The sequence below is a fragment of the Oncorhynchus clarkii genome, chromosome 4 (genome assembly GCF_045791955.1).
Source record: "Oncorhynchus clarkii lewisi isolate Uvic-CL-2024 chromosome 4, UVic_Ocla_1.0, whole genome shotgun sequence".
Classification (NCBI taxonomy): Eukaryota; Metazoa; Chordata; class Actinopteri; order Salmoniformes; family Salmonidae; genus Oncorhynchus; species Oncorhynchus clarkii.
Window position 1 is genome coordinate 66,813,039 of NC_092150.1, and position 23,635 is coordinate 66,836,673.

At 42.6% G+C, this 23,635-nt stretch overlaps 1 protein-coding gene and 1 long non-coding RNA gene across 2 annotated transcripts; both read left to right on the forward strand.

The window, feature by feature from the left end:
* The first annotated feature begins 2,531 nt into the window (after positions 1-2,531).
* On the forward strand, positions 2,532-4,178 carry LOC139407792 (uncharacterized). The gene is made up of 3 exons (XR_011634125.1): positions 2,532-3,460; positions 3,774-3,842; positions 3,935-4,178. It is a non-coding gene; the product is annotated as an uncharacterized lncRNA (long non-coding RNA).
* A 9,234-nt stretch (positions 4,179-13,412) lies between these two features.
* On the forward strand, positions 13,413-23,328 carry LOC139407132 (choline/ethanolamine transporter FLVCR1-like). Its single transcript, XM_071150559.1, has 10 exons — positions 13,413-14,298; positions 14,476-14,620; positions 14,995-15,135; positions 15,697-15,764; positions 17,668-17,771; positions 18,519-18,629; positions 19,063-19,168; positions 19,522-19,633; positions 19,863-19,930; positions 20,435-23,328. The coding sequence occupies exons 1-10, from the start codon at positions 13,636-13,638 to the stop codon at positions 20,519-20,521; spliced, it is 1,605 nt and encodes a 534-aa protein (XP_071006660.1). The 5' UTR covers positions 13,413-13,635; the 3' UTR covers positions 20,522-23,328.
* Positions 23,329-23,635: the final 307 nt, after the last annotated feature.

Sequence of the window (23,635 nt, forward strand, 5' to 3'; positions counted from 1 at the left end):
TGCCACTGGTCTCTCGCCCTTTGGGTGTTCCTTGGGATATCAGCCTCCGCTCTTCCCCAAACAAAAGGAGGAAGTCAGCAATCCCTCTGCCCAGATGTTCATCCGCCGTACCTGGAAGAGAGCCCGGGCCGCTCTGTTGAAGACCACTTCCAGGTATAGGCAACAAGCGGATTGCCACCGGACCCCTGCTCCATGCTATCGGCTCAGGCAGAGAGCATGGCTTTCCACCCGGGACCTGCCCCTCTGGGTGGAGTCCCATATACTTTCCCCCCATTTAATCGGCCCGTCCCCCATCTCTAGAGTCATTAGCCTCACTGTTGTGTGTCTTTTGTTACCCCATACCCTCCGTATTCACCCTACTTTCCATGTGTCTAGGATTAAGCCTGTGTCTCCCCCTTCTTCTGTTTCCAGGCCCAGCCCTTCTCCCCATGTCATTGATGGCCATTTTCCAAGCTGTTTAAAGGGATAGTCAAGTTAGTGTATGTAAACTTCTGACCCATTGGAATTGTGATACAGTGAATTATAAGTGAAATAATCTGTCTGTAAACAATTGTTGGAAAAATTACTTGCACAAAGTAGATTTGTGTCTTAACTGACTTGCCAAAGCTATAGTTTGTGAACAAGAAATTTGTGGAGTGGTTGAAAATTAGTTTTAATGACTCCAACCTGAGTGTATGTAAACTTCCGACTTCAACTGTAGCTGTTGACTTCATCACAGACCTTCCTGAATCCTCTGGTAACACCACCATTCTTGTCATAGTAGACAGTTTTTCAAAAATGTGTCTGGTTCCTCTTCCTCATTTGCCATGGAATTGGCAGAGTGTATGTTCCAGCAGATGTTCTGTCTGTATGGGATTCCAGAGGACATCATCTCTGACCGCGGGCCCCAGTTTGTCTCCCGGGTGTGACGAGCATTCTGTGAACGACTGGAGGTCGCCTTCAGCCTCTCCTCCGGGTACCACCCCCAGACCAATGGGCAGACGGAACACCTGAACCAATAAATAGGGAAGTACCTTCGCCAACAATGTTCTGCCTCGCCACACGACTGGAGCCGGTATATGGCCTGGGCCGAATACACTCAGAAATCACCCATGCACTCATCCCTCCGCCTTACTCCGTTTCAGTGTGTCCTTGGTTAACAACCCCCCATATTTCCCTGGGAGGTGGAGCCTGGTACTGTCCCAGCTGTCGACGACTGGTTTCGGCGTAGTGAGTGTGTATGGGAGACCGCTCACCGGCATCTGCAGGAAGCCTCTAATAGACAGAAATGCATTGCCAACATATGCCGCCGACCTACGCCACTCTTTCACCCTGGTCAGCGTGTGTGGCTCTCTACCAGAGACATCCGGCTCTGCCTCCCCTGCATAAAGTTCTGTCCTCGCTTCATTGGTCCCTTCAAGATAACCCATTGCATCAACCCTGTCACGTATCGCCTCCAGTTACCGCGTCAGTATAAAATCTCCTTGTCCTTCCATGTGTGGAGTGATGTAGAGATGGTTGTCCTTCTGGAAGGTTCGCCCATCACCACAAAGGAACTCTGGAGCTCTGTCAGAGTGACCCTCAGGTTCTTGGTCACCTCCCTGACCAAGGCTCTTCTCCCCCGATTGCTCAGTTTGAACTGGCGGACAGCTCTAGGAAGAGTCTTGGTGGTTCCAAACTTCTTCCATTTAAGAATGGAGGTCACTTTGTTCTTGGGGACCTTCAATGCTGCAGAAATGTTTTGGTACCCGTCCCCAGATCTTTGCCTCGATACGATCCTGTCTCGGAGCTCTACAAACAATTCCTTCGACCTCATGGCTTGTTTTTTTCTCTGACCTGCACTGTCAACTGTGAGACCTTACATAGACAGGTGTGTGCCTTTCCAAATAATTTCCAATCAATTGAATTTACCACAGGTGGACTCAAGTTGTAGAAACATCTCAAGGATGATCAATGGAAACAGGATGCACCTGAGCTCAATTTTGGGTCTCCAAACAAAGGGTCTGAATACTTATTTGCATAAGCTATTTCTGTTTTGATCTGTAATACATTTGCAAAAATGTCTAAACCTGTTTTCGCTTTGCATTATGGCGTATTGTGTGTAGATTGAGGACATTTTTTTATTTAATCCATTTTAGAATAAGGCTGTAAGCTAACAAAATGTGGAAAAAGTCAATGGCTCTGAATACTTTCCGAATATACTATACTGTAGGCCTACTCATAGAATTCTATGGAAAAGCCACTTATCAGATCACCAGTCCTATGCAGCAGGTCTGTCTGGCCCTGCACCATGCTTAAATGTACATGTCATATTCTGGTGTAAAAACTGTAAGATGATGTGACTTCTGTAAAGCAAACAAATTAGACTTATTAAGCCTGAGCTCCCGCTTGCTAAACTGTATGTGAACTCTCACAGAACAACTTCTTAAATCACTAACAATTCACCCTGCCTGCTGATACCCTACATGATCTATATCCTTTGCGTGAGCTTTGGAAGGAATGCATGTCTGTCATAAACCATTTTTCACAATGTTAATTTGGTGGAGCCCAGAGAGGCAAGTATTAGGACAAAGTCAACAATGTCTCAATAACAGCGCAGAGTAAGCTGGTGGGGACAGGGCGCTCTAGCTGAACATTCCCAGCATGTGTTTTTGTGTGGGACTGACTGACTTTTGGCACGGGCTGGGAAACCTTTGGCTAACCACCCACTGTTCAACTGGTTTACAATAAGCAGGGTCCTACTTTGCACTGCCCAGTGCCCATTTCAGATTTGTGCTGAGGTTATGTTTTGCCAATAGACTGAATCATTGACAGTTCGGATATTTTTCTTTTGACCCTCGTCTGTTAAACTGTCTCTTTTTATTATTTTGATTACAGATTGGTCTTGACTTCACACCTTGGTATGCCCCCACTTTTCAGGATAGATAGGGGCAGTTGACTGTTTTCAACAAGCAAATACAAATGTACAAGGATCTTTGCCAGTGTGAGTTCATCGTGGATAGTGCCTTGATCCATATTGCTATGTGTACTAGACACACCATTACATGAATGTTATCGGATTGTGGGCAAGTGCAATGAGCAGTGTCCTTGGCAGGGATAAGAACAGGCTTTGCATGGAATGTCTCACTGTAACTGGATATTACGGAGCGTTATTATTTGTCACCAGTATATTTCTCCTGACCGTTTCTTGTTGTGTAACCAAAGTTGAGGGCATTTCCTCTGTGACGCAGGAACATCCATTCCCAATCAGCTGCAAAGGTCACCATAGATACTCTGAAAGAACAGTGTGGGTGTATTAAAATCAGGATTGCATAAGAGGACTGCCTGACTGCTGAAGTGATGAATGTGTTTTTAGAAGGCCTTCTAAAAACACTCGTGCTTCGATGCACAACTTTGCAGGGAAACCATCAGTGGCCGTGGAAGAAGTGCAGGCAGGGTACTTCTTCTTCTTCTCTCCAGCTGTCTCTGCAGGAATGAACAGGTGAGCGATAGTTGTTCATTAACCTGCAGTAATCCAGTAATCTCTCAGTACTGTATGTCCTCATTGTCATAGAAATCCCTTACCTTTTCTAACCCCTTGATCTTTGAATATGCATACAAAGATCTTGTTTCAAGTTTTAAAGAATGGTTAAAGGCTGCTTTCACTTTGCCAAATGCTGTGTGCATTTTCTGCAAAACATAAAACTCTGAAATGGCCTTATGGTGTGATAAAACCAGACATGATTTTTGATAGTTACCGTTGAGTCCCCTCATAATGACTGTGTTGTTACTGTGTTGTTACTGTGTTGTAACAGAGAGCCAAAACTGATTCCATTGGAACACCTGTGTCTGGAGACTCTCTTGTCTTGGAAGCAGAAAAACATGTGGGTTATCATCATTTGGAGTGAAACATTATGGAAAGCAGCAACCTGGTTGTTTTGAATCGTTAAATGTATTATATATCTCCCCTCTCCAGTACAGGAATGAACCTAAGAACACACTGCTTGTCTGTGAGTGCATTGCTCAAGTCAATGGAATCACACCTCAAATGGTTATTCATGCCAGCACAGAGAATGCCCTCCGATTGTTCCTTGGGTCACACACATCACACTAAATGTATAGGTCTAATTCTTGGCTTTTTGTAAATTAATTCATATTGTGTTCTCTCATGCTGTATCTCTGAAAATGAAATTGTGAAATAAAATGGAGACTGGTGTTTGTGCATGTTGATGGACCCTTGTATGTATAATTGAAGTGACATTTAATTCAGGTTCATACCAGATGGGCCTTTTGTTCCTCTGGTTCATAGGTTTATTTTTATTTAACCTTTATTTAACTAGGCAAGTCAGTTAAGAACACATTATTTACAATGACAGCCTACCCCGGCCAAACCCTAATGACGCTGGGCCAATTCAAATCAAATTTTATTGGTCACATACACGTGATTAGCAGATGTTATTGCGGGTGTAGCGAACTGCTTGTGCTTCTAGCTCTGACAGTGCAGTAATATCTAACAAATGCCGAGATGCCGTGCCTTGACCGCTGCGCCACTCGGGAGCCCAGTCTGATGTCCTTGAGATAGAAGCTGTTTTTCAGTCTCTCTGTCCCAGCTTTGATGCACCTGTACTGACCTCGCCTTCTGGATGACAGCGGGGTGAACAGGCAGTGGCTCGGGTGGTTGATGTCCTTGATGATCTTTTTGGCCTTCCTGTGACATTGGGTGCTGGAGGGTGGGTAGTTTGCCCCCGGTAATGCATTGGGCAGACCGCACCACCCTCTGGAGAGCCTTGCGGTTGCGGTCAGTGCAGTTGCTGTACCAGGTGGTGATACAGCCAGACAGGATGCTTTCAATTGTGCATCTGTAAAAGTTTGTGAGGGTTGATGAGGCTCTGTTGCACCTTCTTCACCACACTGTCTGTCTGTGTGGTCCATTTCAGTTTGTCAGTAATGTGTACGCCAAGGAACTTGAAGCTTTCCACCTTCTCTACTGCGGTCCCGTCAATGTAGATAGATGGGTGCACCCTCTGCTGTTTCCTGAAGTCCACGATCATCTCCTTTGTTTTGTTGACGTTGAGTGAGAGGTTATATTCCTGGCACCACACTCCCAGAGCCCTCACCTCCTCCCTGTAGGCTGTCTCGTCATCGTTGGTAATTAAGCATCCTACTGTTGCAAACTTGATGATTGAGTTGGAGGCGGGGAGTACAGGAGGGGGCTGAGCACGCATCCTTGTGGGGCCCCAGTGTTGAGGATCAGCGGAGTGGAGGTGATGTTTCCTACCGTCACCACCTGGAGGCGGCCCATCAGGAAGTCCAGGACCTAGTTGCACAGGGTGGGGTTCAGACCCAGGGCCATGAGCTTAATGATGTGCTTGGAGGGTACTATGGTGTTGAATGCTGAGCTATAGTCACTAAACAGCATTCTTACATATGGAATCCTCTTGTCCAGATGGGATCGGGCAGTGTGCAGAGTGATGGCGATTGCATCGTCTGTGGATCTATTGGGGCGGTAAGCAAATTGAAGTGGGTCTAGGGTGGCAGGTAAGGTAGAGGTGATATAATTCTTGGCCTCTCTCTCAAAGCACTTCATGATGACAGAGGTGAGTGCTACAGGGCGATAGTCATTAAGTTCAGTCACCTTTGCCTTCTTGGGTACAGGAACAATGGTGGCCATCTTGAAGCATGTGGGGACAGCAGACTGGGATAGGGAGAGATTGAATATTCCCGTGAACACACCAGTCAGCTGTGCACCGCCCTATGGGACTCCCAATTACGGCCTAATGTGATTCAGCCTGGATTCTATTCAGGGACTGTAGTGACGCCGCTTGCACTGAGACACAGTGCCTTAGACCGCTGCGCCACTCGGGCCAAGGTGGGTCTTTTGTTCCTCTGGTCATACCAGGTGGCCCTTGAAAAATATAAAAATGTCACTATCCATGAGTTTTTATTATTAGCCATCACATGGTTTCAATTTGAGCAGAATTTTAAAGACCACGTTCATGGTGGGAAAAACATGTCATAGCATAATCCAGAAATCCTGACAGTCAGCAGACACTAACATCAATGTCTATGGTCACACATAAAAATCAGCAATCAATGGCTATGACAATGGCAATGCTTACGTCTTTGCGCCTGGTATTTGGTGACATGTCCTGCTGTCCAAAACGGACCGTTGCTCCGGAGTCTCTGCCCGGGAGTGACTTGAAGTCGCAGACAATTTGCAAATGACAGTCAAAATGTATCTTCTCTGTTCATTCCCATAACCAAGCTTTCTAACACCACTGTAGCAGTGGTAATTTCGGCATGTAAATGTTGGTGGGGCAAACTCAACATTTTTTTTAGATGCATGCCAGCAAAGCCACTACACAACAAAACACACAAAAAAATGAATTGCTGTAACGGTGAAAAACGGTGCCCAAAAAACTTAAGCCCTACAGTACAAAATGCTCTCCCGACAGTGGAGCTTTCCTTTCAGCACCATGGAGTGACTCCTTCCTACGGCTACACCTGGCCATCAGCAGAGTCTCGTCTGGCAGCGAAACAGTTCATTCAGCCTCATTTACTGCTTAAAAAAAAATCATAGCTGATATGCCTGACTTGCAGAAACAAATGTGGTTTCTACTGACTGCTTGTGGATAAGTCGATAAGAATCACATTCTCCTTCAATAATAATGAACGCCAACATAGAGTTTTGACTTTTGCACCATACACAAACATTAGTACATTTATGTTGAGTAAATTCATAAAGTTTGTTTTTGTATCATTAACACTTAGCTCCAAGTATAAGCAAGTGCATGCAAACGTGCTGCGACGAGGTAGGTCTATTCGTTCAGCACTTCAATGGACACCGACAGAAATTCTGATAGATGTTGGTACAGAAGATTCAGCAAGATGTTGAGGCCTTAACTTTACTCTTCTTTGAGTCAGCACAGAGGAGGAGAGAGACGCAGATAGCCGACCATTTGAAATATTTTATCAGGCCTATGTGGTTTAAAAGGGACGGAAAATATGATCCACTTTTAAAGACAATATACCGACCCACAGACAAACAAAACAACCCTCGCTATATCAACTGGAATTACATGGGTCATATTACTGAACTTTTTGTTGAAAACATATATTTGAATGTGAAGAGACTGTCACATGGTAACAGACCCAACAACGTTATATAGTATCCCCTCCTCATGAAGAAAATCACATGAGCTAATTATAACATAAAGCAAGCAAAACAATTAAATCCTTCCAACACTGCCTAAATCTATCAATACAACACAGTACTAATGGGATAGACCTATATAAGCAATAGGCCTATAACAATTGAGATGTACAAACTATGCCATGAGGGAACAATGAGCGGATTAGAGGCAAGCCGTAATTTCGAGGAGCAAGTTAAGACGGACGTAGTCAATATAACTATTTGTTCAGGACTTTTGAAATGTACAGCGACAGAATTCAGAACATGGGTCGCTCTTAGTTTTATTCCTGTACACCAAGTCAGAACAATATATAATGGGGGCAAATGAGCAGACAATGAAAGCTTTTACAATATTAGATGATGACATTTCTCTAAAATAGGCTATAGGCTACATGTGCACCACTTATTCAGAACAGTAGGCAAAGTTCTGAGGGGGAGAGGGACCAAATTATTAGGGTGAGACACATGGGCTACTAATAGTTTACTACACAACATACACTTAGTATTAATTTCTTAGCTACAGTATGCATATCTCCCTGGTATATTAAATCATGTATGTAGCAGCATACAATACATTTTTTGGATTGTGCTATGCTCACTTGAACAGGAAGGTGGCACGGCGGTCCTTCTTGTGGGCAAATTTTGTCATCAAAGTCTAGCATTCTGTCACGTTCGTCATAACGAGGAGACCAAGGCGCAGCGTGATAAGAATACATACTTTTTTTAATGAAGAATAAACACTGAACAAACTAAACAAAACGACCGTGATGCTACGTGACACGAGAACTGACATGCAACTACACATAGACAATAACCCACAAAACCAACATGGAAAATGGCAACCTAAATAGGATCCCCAATCAGAGACAACGACAAACAGCTGCCTCTGATTGGGAACCAATTCAGGCCACCATAGACCTATATATACCTAGACAAACCAAAACCTCATAGATGTACAAAAAACCCTAGACAAGGTAACACCTAGAAAATACAAAAAGTCACACCCTGACCTAACCAAAATAATAAAGAAAACAAAGATAACTAAGGTCAGGGCGTGACACATTCTCTGGATTCATGGTGCTTTCATGACATCTGGGAAATATGGAAAAAAAATCATGATGTCGGTGATCTTCAGGTTGGAGCTCTAGAAAGAGGCCTGATTTCCCGACTTGGAATTCTGAGTTGGATGACCTTTCAAAACCTATTTTCTCAGTCGGAGCTCATTTTTTTCTGAGTTCCCAGTTGTTTTGAACTCACTGAAGTCTGAGATTTCCCAATTGCGAGTTTCCAGTTGTTTTGAAAGCGGTAGAAGTCATGCTGGATTGACAGAATTCTCAATGTATTCAGCCTTTTCTGGCCCATGGTGTTGTGTGTGAATGTTTATCCTCTTAAGCGATAGATGTTTTAAATCCTTAAATCCAGACTTGGACCACACACCCTCTCCACCAAATAGCAGGCAGAGGACGCAAAATAGTGATTGCTTTGCAACGCTTGCAGTTAGCCACTGATTCCTTCCAATCCACTCATTGTTGAAGTTGCGATTTCTGACTTCTTGTGTAATGTTTATGTCCAATGTCCGGTGAGCACCGATACGTTTTATCTATAATTTCTCTTCATATAAAAAGGGTTATAAATGATTTTCCAGTAGATTGTTGATATAATTCATGATGATGACTGCTTGTCAAGCTTGCTAGCTAAGATTTTGAAAGTATGATGTTGGCATGATCAGTCCAATCAACGCTATGGTAGATATAACGTGATTTCACATAATTGTATCTGTTGGTCAATGATCTTTATCTGTTGGACAATGAGCCTTCTTGGATGGGGACTTTGAATGTAAATCTATGGCAGCACCTAAGGGGGCTTGAATTGCTTAGCTCGCCCTGTAGATTCTGTGGTGACGTAGTGTCCCCATGAGTGATAGAACACTCAACCAATCACTGCGCAATTAGAGAAGATTACAAACACATATGCGTTGTATTTTCTGATGGCTGCCCCTCAACCACAAAAAGCACTGAGCTAGGCTGAAACACCTGCATTTTGGACCTGCCTTATTCAAGAAAGCAAAAAAGAGACCACGTTTGTATGCAGCTTTATTAACTCAATATACAGTGCATTCTGGAAGTATTCATACCCCTTGTCTTTTCCAAATGTTGTTACATTACAGCCTTATTCTGAAATGGATTACATTTTTTTATGGTTAATCAATCTACACACAATACCCCATAATTACAAAGCAAAAACCGTTTAAAAAAATAAATACAAATAAAACAGAAATAACTTACTTACATAATTATTCAGACCCTTTGCTATGAGACTCGAAATTGAGCTCAGGTGCATCCTGTTTCCATTGATCATCCTTGAGATGTTTTTACAACTTGATTGCCATCTACCTTGGGTAAATTCAATTGATTTGGAAAGGCACACACCTGTCTATGTAAGGTCCCACAGTTGACAGTGCATGTCAGAGCAAAAACCATGCCATGAGGTCGAAGGAATTGTCCGTAGAGCTCCGAGACAGGAACGTGTCGAGGCAAAGATCTGGGAAATGATACCAAATCATTCCTGCAGCATTGAAAGTTCCAAAGAACACAGAGTCCTCCATCCTTCTTAAATGGAAGATGTTTGGAATCACCAAGACTCGTCCTAGAGCTACCCGCCAGGCCAAACTGAGCAATCAGGGGACATAGGCCTTGGTCAGGGAGATGACCAAGAACCTGATGTTCAGTCTGACAGAGCTTCAGAGTTCCTCTGTGGAGATGGGAGAACCTTCCAGAAGGACAACCATCTTTGCAGCACTCCACCAATCAGGCCTTTATATTAGAGTGGCAGACGGAAGCCACTCCTCAGTAAAAGGCACATGGCAGCCCGCTTGGAGTTTGCTAAAAGGCACCCAAAGAACTCTCAGACAATGAGAAACAAGATTCTGTGGTCTGACGAAACCAAGATTGAACTCTTTGGCCTGAATGCCAAGCGTCACGTCTGGAGGAAACCTGGCACCATCCCTATGGTGAAGCATGGTGGTGGCATCATCATGCTGTGGGGATGTTTTTAAGCGGCAGGGACTGGGAGACTGGTCAGGATCGAAGGAAAGATGAATGTAGCAAAGTACAGAGAGATCCTTGATGAAAACCTGCTCCAGAGCACCAGGACCTCAGACTGGGGCAAAGGTTCACCTTCCAACATGACAACAACCCTAAGCACACAGCCAAGACAGAGCAGGAGTGGTTTCGGGACAAGCCACTGAATGTCCTTGAGTGGCCCAGCCAGAGCCCGGACTTGAACCTGATCGAACATCACTGGAGAGACTTGAAAATAGTTGTGCAGCGACGTTCCCCATTCAACCTGACAGAGCTTGAGAGGATCTGCTAAAAATAATGGGAGAAACTCCCCAAATACAGGTGTGCCAAGTTGTAACGTCATACCCAAGAAGATTTGAGTCTGTAGTCACTGCTTCAACAAAGTTTTAATACATTTCCTCAAATTACTTTGTCATTATGGGGTATTGTGTGCACATTGATGAGAAAAAACTATTGAAACCATTTTAGAATAAGGCTGTAAAGTAACAAAATGTGGAAAGAGTCAAGGGGTCTGAATACTTTCAGAATGCACTGTATTTTGTTTTTGACATTGTTAGCAAACTGATATGTGACACAGATGAATGCCAAAATAACATGCAAAACAGGCCAAATATACAGTGCCTTGCGAAAGTATTCGGCCCCCTTGAACTTTGCGACCTTTTGCCACATTTCAGGCTTCAAACATAAAGATATAAAACTGTATTTTTTTGTGAAGAATCAACAACAAGTGGGACACAATCATGAAGTGGAACGACATTTATTGGATATTTCAAACTTTTTTAACAAATCAAAAACGGAAAAATTGGGCGTGCAAAATTATTCAGCCCCCTTAAGTTAATACTTTGTAGCGCCACCTTTTGCTGCGATTACAGCTGTAAGTCGCTTGGGGTATGTCTCTATTTGTTTTGCACATCGAGAGACTGAAATTTTTTCCCATTCCTCCTTGCAAAACAGCTCGAGCTCAGTGAGGTTGGATGGAGAGCATTTGTGAACAGCAGTTTTCAGTTCTTTCCGCAGATTCTCGATTGGATTCAGGTCTGGACTTTGACTTGGCCATTCTAACACCTGGATATGTTTATTTTTGAACCATTCCATTGTAGATTTTGCTTTATGTTTTGGATCATTGTCTTGTTGGAAGACAAATCTCCGTCCCAGTCTCAGGTCTTTTGCAGACTCCATCAGGTTTTCTTCCAGAATGGTCCTGTATTTGGCTCCATCCATCTTCCCATCAATTTTAACCATCTTCCCTGTCCCTGCTGAAGAAAAGCAGGCCCAAACCATGATGCTGCCACCACCATGTTTGACAGTGGGGATGGTGTGTTCAGTGTGATGAGCTGTGTTGCTTTTACGCCAAACATAACGTTTTGCATTGTTGCCAAAAAGTTCAATTTTGGTTTCATCTGACCAGAGCACCTTCTTCCACATGTTTGGTGTGTCTCCCAGGTGGCTTGTGGCAAACTTTAAACAACACTTTTTATGGATATCTTTAAGAAATGGCTTTCTTCTTGCCACTCTTCCATAAAGGCCAGATTTGTGCAATATACGACTGATTGTTGTCCTATGGACAGAGTCTCCCACCTCAGCTGTAGATCTCTGCAGTTCATCCAGAGTGATCATGGGCCTCTTGGCTGCATCTCTGATCAGTCTTCTCCTTGTATGAGCTGAAAGTTTAGAGGGACGGCCAGGTCTTGGTAGATTTGCAGTGGTCTGATACTCCTTCCATTTCAATATTATCGCTTGCACAGTGCTCCTTGGGATGTTTAAAGCTTGGGAAATCTTTTTGTATCCAAATACGGCTTTAAACTTCTTCACAACAGTATCTCGGACCTGCCTGGTGTGTTCCTTGTTCTTCATGATGCTCTCTGCGCTTTTAACGGACCTCTGAGACACTCACAGTGCAGGTGCATTTATACGGAGACTTGATTACACACAGGTGGATTGTATTTATCATCATTAGTCATTTAGGTCAACATTGGATCATTCAGAGATCCTCACTGAACTTCTGGAGAGAGTTTGCTGCACTGAAAGTAAAGGGGCTGAATAATTTTGCACGCCCAATTTTTCTGTTTTTGTTTTGTTAAAAAAGTTTGAAATATCCAATAAATGTCGTTCCACTTCATGATTGTGTCCCACTTGTTGTTGATTCTTCACAAAAAAATACAGTTTTATATCTTTATGTTTGAAGCCTGAAATGTGGCAAAAGGTCGCAAAGTTCAAGGGGGCCGAATACTTTCGCAAGACACTGTATATATATATATATATATATATATATATATATATATATATATATATATATATATATATATATATATTTATCTACACAGGTGGGGCTAAAACAGCTGGGGTTCTGCTCCACCTGCCCTGAATGATGGGTCGCCATTGCGCTATAGCAAATAGCAGCCAAATTATGTGGTGTATAATGAATGAGGTGTTGTAATGGGCGCTTTTTTTGTGCCTTCTACCCCGCTGCGGCTTCCATGGATTTAGAAACCTGAGAATGTCGCGCAACAAAGCTAACTGTGACATCGTACAGATCCAATTCAATTACTAAATGATTATAATTCCTAATGGTATGGTGGAAGTGAGTTACGTGTGCCAGTGGCTCTTGAAAAGTAACCTTTTGAAAATGGGTAAATCTGAGGATGAGTTGAAGACCCACGTTTTCAAATGCATCAATACGCCCTGGCCTGATACAAGTGTAACATCCCATCTATACATCTGTTGTAGCTATTAAGGCCTACAATTAACTGAGCAAATATATATTTTTTTGGCCTATGTCATTGAGGTGGATGGTTTCATTACACATTGTCTAAACGTTAGCTTTCTAGTGCGAGTGTCCAATAGGCTAGGCAGCAGATTTAACTAAAATTAGGATTAGGGAGAGATAATTGAGGAGACCATGTGTCACTAACGAACGATTCCACCTTTGAACAACCTCAATGCTATTTAGGAAATTATGCAGTTTATTTGAATAACAGCAAATTATTATCACAATATTTTTTATTCGTCTATCAGGCATATAGACCGGTGCGAATATAACCGTACTGTAGAGTTAGGGCTACTATAACACCTTCCCTCCGGAGAGCCCTCCAAATCCTGCATTTTGATTGGTCAGAGTCATCATCGGAAGGCCTCCATGTGTGAGTTGTGTGATGTAAATGCACCCTGCCCCCATCCCCTGCACATCCACTAAAGCGCCACCGACATAGGCTACCATGCGAAAGAAGGCGCTTTATATGAGAGCCAATAATACAGATAGCCAACAACATTTTTAAAGGTATTTTTCTAAACGGTATGAATAGTTGTTGTATTACCTACTGACTGAATGTTGGCTCTGCCCTATTTTGTGTAAACGTACTTCCTGACTATAAGGTATAGAGAGATAGGCAACGTCGGCCCAGCATCATGGTGGCTGGCGAGTTAGTACAGGAGCATTTGCGGCTTGACAACGCATCTGAAATAGACATCAAGACGCCGGTGCATAACGGAGTAGTCCCAACCGGGGATCAGTACTCCGACCTAACGAATGGAGCGGCACATCTGACAGAACTGGACTCGAAGGCGTTGGAACAGGAGATACCTCCAGATGAGAAACAGGCTATGCTTCCTGGAGATGAAAAATGTATCGAAACTAAGCTCTTTTGGAGAAGATTCGCCGTTTTAGCTGTGTTCAGCCTCTACTCCCTCGTCAACGCATTTCAATGGATCCAGTACAGCATCATCACCAACATTTTCGCCCACTTCTACAATGTATCCAGCGACAAGATCGATTGGCTGTCAATTGTATACATGGTGGCGTATGTGCCTTTGATCTTCCCCGCAACATGGTTACTGGATAAAAAAGGACTGAAATTGACAGCCCTTATGGGCGCGGGTTTGAACTGCGTCGGTGCGTGGGTGAAATGCGCCAGCGTCCGGCCCGATCTTTTCGGTGTAACAGTGACTGCACAGATCATATGTTCCGTAGCCCAAGTCTTCATCCTCGGGCTGCCCTCTAGGATTGCATCAGTGTGGTTTGGCCCGAAGGAGGTGTCTACCGCATGTGCAACAGCCGTGCTAGGTAACCAGGTGTGTAGGCCTATTGAGTCACGTGATGAGGGGCTCCGAATGAATCCTTAAGCCTAATCACATTGTAAATGTTACAGGCTAATGCTGTGGACATGTTTTACTGCTGTCTAAAAATGACATTTCTGTATTTTGATGGAGTATGTGTGACATTGATGAATTTGTCTGATCCCTCTTTAGCTGGGCGTTGCTATTGGCTTCCTGCTTCCCCCTGTCCTGGTCCCCAACACCGTGGAAGACATGGAGCTGATGGGACACAACATCAGCGTTATGTTTTATGGGACGGCTGTAGTCTCCACTGCTCTGTTCATCTTGACTGTAATTGGTAATTCAGTTGAGACGAGCCTTGTCAGGCCATCTGAAATGCACCCGGTGGACAGCACATCATAGTCACTGTAGCAACAAACTCCATAGGTCCAGAAGACTGCACTTATATTTTCCACAGGCTACGGATACAATACAAACATACCAACCATTCAAACATACCAACGTAAACCAGGATTGCATAGGAGTCATTGCAGTCATATGCTACTGAGTGCTTTTGAAGCAAGAAACAGAGAAACACTTGTCCATTATGTTGTAAAACTGTAAATACAGTGTTAGTGTTGACTATGCCACTTCTCTCCTAGGCATAAAATACAGACCCCCACTACTTTCCAGACAAATGTGTTGATGTTGTCTGTGTCTCTTTGCTCCTAGTCATGGAAGACAGACCCCCACTACCTCCCAGCCAAGCTCAGGCTGTCCTACTTGACTGTGCTCCTGAAGACTACTCCTACCGACAGTCCATCATCAACCTGTTCAAGAACAAACCTTTCATCCTACTGCTCATTAGTTATGGTGAGACACCTGACTTATAATCTTCCCTTATCTTACACCTTATCTTGTAACTACACTATAACTATGGTATTACTTCTGTATTACATGCAGTAACCTAAAGCTTCTGAAAAGTTATGGTGAGACACCTGACTATTTGCCAGTAGCCTGGACTCAGGTCTGTGCTTTAGCTAACTCATCTGTTGTGTTTGTTGGCGTCACAACGTTTATGACATGACAATGAAAGTTTGAGGTGTTGACCAAAGCACACACAGATCTGGGGCTAGGACAATTATCCTGTGTGATGTCCTTCAAAGTCTCTTGTAGCATTCTGTCCATTCCACTGATTGTTTCCTGGGCATAGTTGTTCATTATGAGATCATTCTGTCTTCAACCCCATACACTCCAAGGCAGACTGACTGCTCAGTCGGTGCTCAGTCCAGTTATTAGCTAATCCTTTTTTTGAATTTGAGTTTCTTTTGTTGGTGTTCAGTTAAACTTCATGGTTTTGTGTGTACTATACAGATTATTGAAGTTAATCACTATGTCGGGATAAAACAGTCAAATAAATACATTTTCTTTTAGGTATCATGACTGGTTCTTTCTACTCTGTGTCAACACTTCTCAATCAGATGATTATGGCTTGTTACGAGGTAAGTGGAGTACAAAATGTGTGTTCCAATTACGGAAAATCTGGATTATTTGATGGGTTGATTTACTACATGCATAGCTAGATCAAACACAAGCTCTGGAACGGCACAAAAGTAACACACTTAATGGAAAAGGCTTTCTCTGGAAACAGATGGAGTTAAATGAGCGCTCAAACCCCGACAGGGCACGAATCCATTGTCTCCTGTTTGTAGTTCATAACCACTTTTCACGCATGCCTGCTACCCTTGGAGTAGAGAGACAGTCAGGGTTGGTTGAAAGACTGAAAGACAAGCAACATTCCGTGAACTCTAGTAGCAGCCTCCTCTCACTGCACAGACTTTCCATAAATCCCTGAACTGTACCCCCTAAACCGACAGACCATGTGACCAGCTTTAAGGTTATACATGCGTCCAGCTTGGCTGTCGAAACGTTGGTTATTAAAGTATTGCATCTGAGCTCCTAGAGCGTGCGGCTGTCCTTTCTAAAGTATGCATGCATCCAGGCCATATTTTGTCTGGTGTCCTCTTGAGCCTCAAGTTTTAGCTTATGGCCTAAACTCACCAAAGGCAAGCATGCAAGGGGTGTATGTGATCTATTTTTGAATACATTGTTTTGAATTATAATGACCCAATTGAGGGCGGGTGGGTTGTCTGCTTTGACGCCTCGCTCAGTGAGAAAGTGTCTCTATTTTTGCGTTTTATCGCAGTCGCTGCAGTCACACACAAAAAAACAATACAAATGTTGTCATTATTAAAGTTTTTTTTAGAGCTCATTTGAACTGGAAGAGGTAGCTATGGGTTGAGGCTTTACCATACATGCTAAATTAGACCAATTCATCCATGTATGGAAACCAAACATCCCTATCAGCAAAGATGATTGGAGTTATGGACTATCCTGCTAGCATGTAGTCACTGTTCTGCCTGTCCTGTCCTTTCCATTCGCCTATCTCTGCTTGCTCTGCCTGCCCGCTTCTGGTGAGTTTTTCCGCTTTAGCCATGTTAGTTCAAGAGCCACCCATCAAACATATAGATAATATTATGAACAGTAACACTGTCTCATTCAGAACGTGTAAAACTGCAATCTTTAATCAAAGTTACTATATTTAGCATCGAAATCACAGGGTAATTTCCCTAGCAACGTTCTGACGTTGCCATTTTTCACCTTGGTTACTTTTGTTGCACACTGGCACACAGAACAGAGAACTGTTTGTCCGTTCAGTGTTCGCCCTTGCATAAGGTCAAGCAACACGTTACCCGTCCTTCACTGATCCAGATGAACCCTGAAATAAGGAAATATATTTCAACCATGTGCATTGGTTTTCTCAGTTAATTGAAGTCGCTTTGGCAGATATATTTAGCATACAAGGCCATCATTGCTTTGTTTTTCCTGCTAGCCAAACTAAAGGCAGCACAGCGTTCGCTAGCTAATACAGCTCACAAAACATTCAAGGTGCCGACAGCTACAAAAAGCGCTGGTTTGGCGTCTGAGAAAAATTAATTTAGCACGTTTAAACAACTTCTAATCTTTTATTATTTTGAGATTCCTCTGTTCCGATAAATATGTTGCTTTCTGTAAGCATGAACAGCGTCACATGTGTGACATGTCAACCTCATAATGTTGCTGGGAGAAATGACCCAAAATGCGCTATGATTTCGAAATTGTACCTCTGATGCATAATATTGAACTAATGTTAAACTTTTACAAGTCTTGAACCACATATTCAAAAAGCTATCTATGTAATGATGTTGAAACTTTGCAGTTTTGTTTCCTGGGTCACAGAATGGCTTTTCTGATGAGTGGTGGCCCTTTTTTGGTGGGTGGCCCTTCATGCGAATATGATAGTGGGACGCATGTCCCAGGAAAAGCCTGCTGTACCCTCCACTAACATCAACCTCCTCACCCCAGAACCAGGAGCTGAATGCAGGCAGGATTGGCCTGACCCTGGTGGTGGCTGGAATGGTGGGCTCCATCATCTGTGGACTGTGGCTGGACCACACCAAAACCTACAAGTAGGTACCGTCCCCAAGCCCAACTGCCAGTGACATAAATCACTGCATTCTTCGGTGACACAGTTACTAAACTATGTTGCACATGATGCAATTGTGAGTTGCAGAAGGCAGTTGCAGTATGTCTATCTAAAGCCTTACGGTTATTTCTGAAGGCTTTGTGCGCTGCGGTGGCTTTTTTGTGGACATACAGTACTCTGCGGTTACTAGAAAGGAAAGTGTTGTAAAGACAAACTGAAGTGTATGAGTTCCAACTCATCCTTTAGATAAGCAGCCTGCTGTACGTTCCAAAAATGATGTCCTGCCAGTTCAGATCTAATTAACACAGGTTTGTAGTAACATACTCTTAATGCAACTCAGTTTTAGTAATCAGATTTAGGGAGATTTCTCACATGCATGACTAAGCATTCTCATTTGCTCTGAAAGTCACCCTCTGCTTAACTTATTATCCTCTGGAGAACTGTGATGCGTTCTGATATGCTATTCATACAGGTGCTGGGTTGGGAATGAAACCAATGGTTAGAATCAGTGACATTTTCAGCAAGCTATGAAGTCATTCATTACAAAGTCAACTTATATGGGCTATGTGCAGTAAGTCCCTGAGACATAGAGAGAATGATGAACGTGAGAGTGACGTTGTACATTTTCCCTGCCCACGATTACCGGCCTTTTCCCTCTTCAATTGTGAGCCTCTGTATAGAACATCCACTTTTATTCCCAACGATGTTCTGTCCTGTGCTTGTTCCTCAGAATGACCACTCTGATAGTGTACATCCTGTCTTTCATTGGTATGGTGCTGTTCAGCTTCACTCTGAACCTCAACCGTATTTACCTGGTGTTCTTCACTGCTGGGGTGCTGGGGTAAGATAACCCTTCTTTGTATTTTTTTGTATCGTTTCACCTTTATTTATACAGGTAAGTCAATTAAGAACACGTTCTTGTCGACCATGATGACCTGGTTTGTTCTAAAGTTGTAAATAAGTGCTTGAAATGATAATTAAGAAGTAATAAAGTTGTAATTGCCAGTGTCAACATTGTGCCAACAGGAAGATCTAGTGAACAGTATGGCGTTTAAAAAACAGGCACCTCTTTTTCTTGTCGTTGCTTATTTTGTCACCAGTTCCTCTTGCTCTTGCATGTTTTGAAGGTAAACAGCCACACGCACACAATGCCACTTTATTACCTATGTGGTGGCCAGAGGCTATGTTCAACCAAAACAACGGCATCGCGATAAAGCCGTCTGTTTTCCCTGAGGGCAGCCATGGTTCACTGATATGATTTTGTCATTCTGTAGGTTCTTCATGACAGGTTACCTTCCGCTTGGCTTTGAGTTTGGGGTTGAAATTACATATCCTGAATCAGAAGGGACATCCTCTGGTCTCCTTAATGCTTTTGCACAGGTAAGCCCCAAACACGTGCTAACAATCACAAGTCTTTTTCATTGTTTGTGGAACCATGTATGACTGCCTACAGAGATTTTTTCAGGTAAATACTTTTGTGCATTCTCATTCAAAACACAAAATGTGTCCTCCTCTTCACCGTATATTGTGTAACCTTACCCTAACCACACCCATTTTCAAACAAGTATATATCCACACATTATATACTTTCTATTCTGATTCTTCATACATTTTAAGCTTCTCTGCCAAGTGGGAAGACAATCTGTTTTGTCAGTCAGTATAATCCTTGTATACCATTGAGAAAATACAGGTGTCCAATGTTTTCTCACTCTCATATTACCTTCTTCCCTCAGATCTTTGGGATTCTTTTTACTTTGATCCAGGGGAAACTGACAACAAACTATAGGCCCCTGGCTGGGAACCTGTTCCTCTGTGTCTGGATCTTCCTGGGTATCTTTCTCACAGGTTGGTTGGCTCACTGCTCTGATCTGTTCTGCACTCATCTGTTCTGCTCTGTTCTGTGGAGTATGGATGTCTTCCAAATGATTCCCCTTCTGCTATGAAAACTGAAACAGACTGAGAATACAATAGAATACAATAAAATACATAACAATACTATGAAGGCTACGCCACAAATGTTTATGTTTATATATTGTTTGAGGCTCTCTTAATTACTTTATTTTGTTTGTTTCAGCCTTAATAAAATCAGAACTGAAAAGGAACAATGTCAACATGGGCATTGACAGCAAAACTCTTCAAGCAGTAAGTCACGTTCTCTCCTTTTCCCTCAGAGAGATTTTCTCTTTTCTTTTTTCTTTCTGCTGAAAGGTCAACCCCTCAATCACTTGTGACCTTTTCCTTGAATGATGTATCACACGACAGAGGTCAGGTCACTAGTCTGCTTGTTCTTTCATATTGACAGCCATTTTGAAGCTGTCTCATATGTCATGAGATTGCCCACATCAAGACCCCGGTAAACATCAAAAGACAGAACAGTCTTTCTGCCGGGCTTGTCTAATGTGAATCTGTATCATGCAGAGAGCAGAGTGAAAGAAAATAAAACCTTTTAATAAATAGTCTTCAGGCAGTTGAGATGCCCTATGATGTTAGAATTTGGCTCTGTGATTATGCACCTCACTGTGTTGGTTTAATGAACAGTGATTGGCTTATGCCATTGTTACTAGCCACTTGAGTGATGAGAAGACTCTTCTCATGAAAGGACTATGTAAGACTTGAATTAAAGATATCTTCCTCCTCTTGTCTCAGGTCACTACTAAGTGCCTATCAGACAAGCCAACCAATGGCGCCAAGATGGAAACATCAGTCAGCTTTTCCCAGGAGACCTCACTGTAACCCAAAGAGGTCGCTTAACAATCTACTGAACATTTCGGAGGCCTACAGCGCATTCAACAAAGTTTCCTGAGGTTACTTGAAATCTCCCTTTTCTCTGGATTGTATCTTGTAATGTGTTATTATGATAATGTTTTTACTGTAGTGGTTTTAGCTGAGCCATGATTTGTTTACAGACAGGTAAAACTATAAGCACTCAAATACACCTTTCAGACTTCCCATAGTCCCCATGCTTCTTCTGCTTGATGATCCACTACTGTCTCTACAATCACCATCATCTCTGGTTCATGAAGTGGTGCTTATTTAAACCTATTTAAGGCATTATACAGAACCACACGGGAGCATAGAATGTAGGATCTCTGACCTGCCTTGGCCTGTGAGGATGATCATTGTTACTTCTTGTCTTGAGATTTAAGCCATTCGTACAAATATGGACCAAATATGACACACAAGGTGCAAGGCATATGTCAAATGTGCAACATGCACAGTCTACTTTTCTGTATATTACTAACATGAATGCTTTTGAAAATGTTAAAACATTGATACGTTTGTTGAATACATGGCACAGATAATTGTTCTGCCGAGATAGGTAGCTAATGGTATAGCAGCGCCACCTAGAGGGATATTGTGGAAATACTAAGAATGCTGTGTGGATGATGAAGCACAAACAGGAGTCATAATGACTGTAGCATCACCATTCAAACATCTCCAAACCTTCATAGGAGCTTATATAGCTCACTCTGTGTCTTTAAGGACTATGCCCAGTAGCCATCTCCCAGCACATTTCTAAACCACTATATTGGCTCTTGTATTTCCTTTGTTTTAACAGGAATAATTCCAGGCGTTTGTTTATATGTTATCCTGCTTCCTGCAGGATATGTGCTTATAATTATTCGTATTTGAGTGTCAGAGCGAATGTTATTATTTAGCTACTTATGACGAGAAAAAAATATTTATTTGGTTGACAGATGTTTTCCTTTCTTTTCTAGCATTTTACTTAGTTCTGAATAATGAAGAAGTACCATTTCTATATGGACATTCATAACATTTCATTGCTTTTTAAAAATTTTGATAATGAACTTATTACATCTTATATAGCAATGTAGTTATGTCTCAATTATTTATTTATCTTACTTAAGATGTATTCCATTTACCAAGCACTTGATATTTCAAAGACCACTGAAATTAATAATGTTATTAAATGGAATCCTTGCATAGACACTCATTCTTATTTGTCCCTAATTAAGAATGAGTACATCCAAACTGAACTAATTTAATACAGTATTTACACTGCATCGCCAAAAGTATGTAGACACCTGCTCATCGAACATCTCATTCCAAAATCATGGGCATTAATATGGAGTTGGTCCCCCCTTTGCTGCTATAAGAGCCTCCACTTCTCTGGGAAGGCTTTTCACTAGATGTTGGAACATTGCTGCCGGGACTTGCTTCCATTCAGCCACAAGAGCATTAGTGAGTTTGCCCAATGATGTTGGGCCTGGCTCGCAGTCGACGTTCCAATTCATCCCAAAGGTGTTCGATGGGGTTGAGGTCAGGGCTCTGTGCAGGCCAGTAAAGTTCTTTGATACCGATCTCAACAAACCATTTCTGTATGGACCTCACTTTGTGCATGGGGGCATTGTCATGCTGAAACAGAAAAGGGCCTTCCCCAAACTGTTGCCCCAAAGTTAGAAGCACAGAATCGTCTAGAATGTCATTGTATGCTGTAGCGTTAAGATTTCCATTCACTGGAACTAAGGGGCCTAGTCCCAACCATAAAATGCAGCCCCAGACCATTATTTCTCCACCACCAAGTGGAAACCCATTTCATGAAGCTCCCGACAGACAGTTCTTGTGCTGACGTTGCTTCCAGAGGCAGTTTGGAACTCTGTAGTAATTGTTGAGAGCGAGGACATGATTTTTGCTCACTTCAGCACTCGGCGGTCCCATCCTGTGAGCTTCTGTGGCCTACCAATTCCTCAGCTAAGCTGTTGTTGCTCCTAGACGTTTCCACTTCACGATAACAGCACTTACAGTTGCCTGCGGCAGCTCTAGCAGGGCTGAAATTTGGACGAACTGACTTGTTGGGAAGATGGCATCCTATGATGGTGCCACGTTGAAAGTCACTGAGCTCTTCAGTAAGGCCATTCTACTGCCAATGTTTGTCTATGGAGATTGCATGGCGGTGTACTCGATTTCATACACCTTTTCAGCAACGGGTGTCGCTGAAATAGCCGAATCAACTCATTTGAAGCGGTGTCCACATACTTTTGGTTATGTAGTGTATGTGCCATACACCATATGGTAGCCTGGCGGTTAGAGCGTTGGGTCAGTAACCGAAAGATTGCTGGTTCGAATACCCTAGCCGACAAGGTAGAACATCCATCAATGTGCCCTTGAGCAATGCACGTAACCCTACTCCAGGGGTGCCGTGCTACTATGGCTGACCTTGTAAAACTGCACATTTTACTGCACCTATCTGGTGTATGTGACAATAAACCATCTACTATTTTATGACTTTGACACGCCGATATCTAAAGTCTCTGACAGCGTGATTATAATTTAGCAATGTAATCCACAGTATAGTCATTGCCAGCACTGTTACCCTGCAGCTGCTATATAATGTGTATGATGTTGCACAATCCATTCAAAGTGCCCCAGAGTGTACTGTAAAACTAAGGTGTTTGTATTGCTTATGTTTTTTTGTCCTTTGAGTTTTGTATGTGGAAAGGGGCCACATGGATACTTGCTTATCTGCAGATAATGTCAGTTGAAATTGAAAACAATACAATAAAATTATTTTCCGCTCAGTATTGTCAGTGGTTGTTGTTATTTTGCATCTGTTTTATTACTTGGAGTCAATGAGGTGGTTACAGAAGAGTTGTAGTAATGACTTAGACATTGTAACAACGGTTTCCTCATGTGGTGACCATTATTCAAATATATTTAATAAGCATACTGTATTCTAATGATGGTCCAACAAATTATGGTTTTTGTGACAGTATCATAAGTGATTGAAATGCTAGCACTAGGTTGAAAACGTGTAGAGAAAGTTAGAAAACCCAATTAGAATTGGCTGACATTGTCCAGAATGTGTGCATATTTGACCAACTAGCC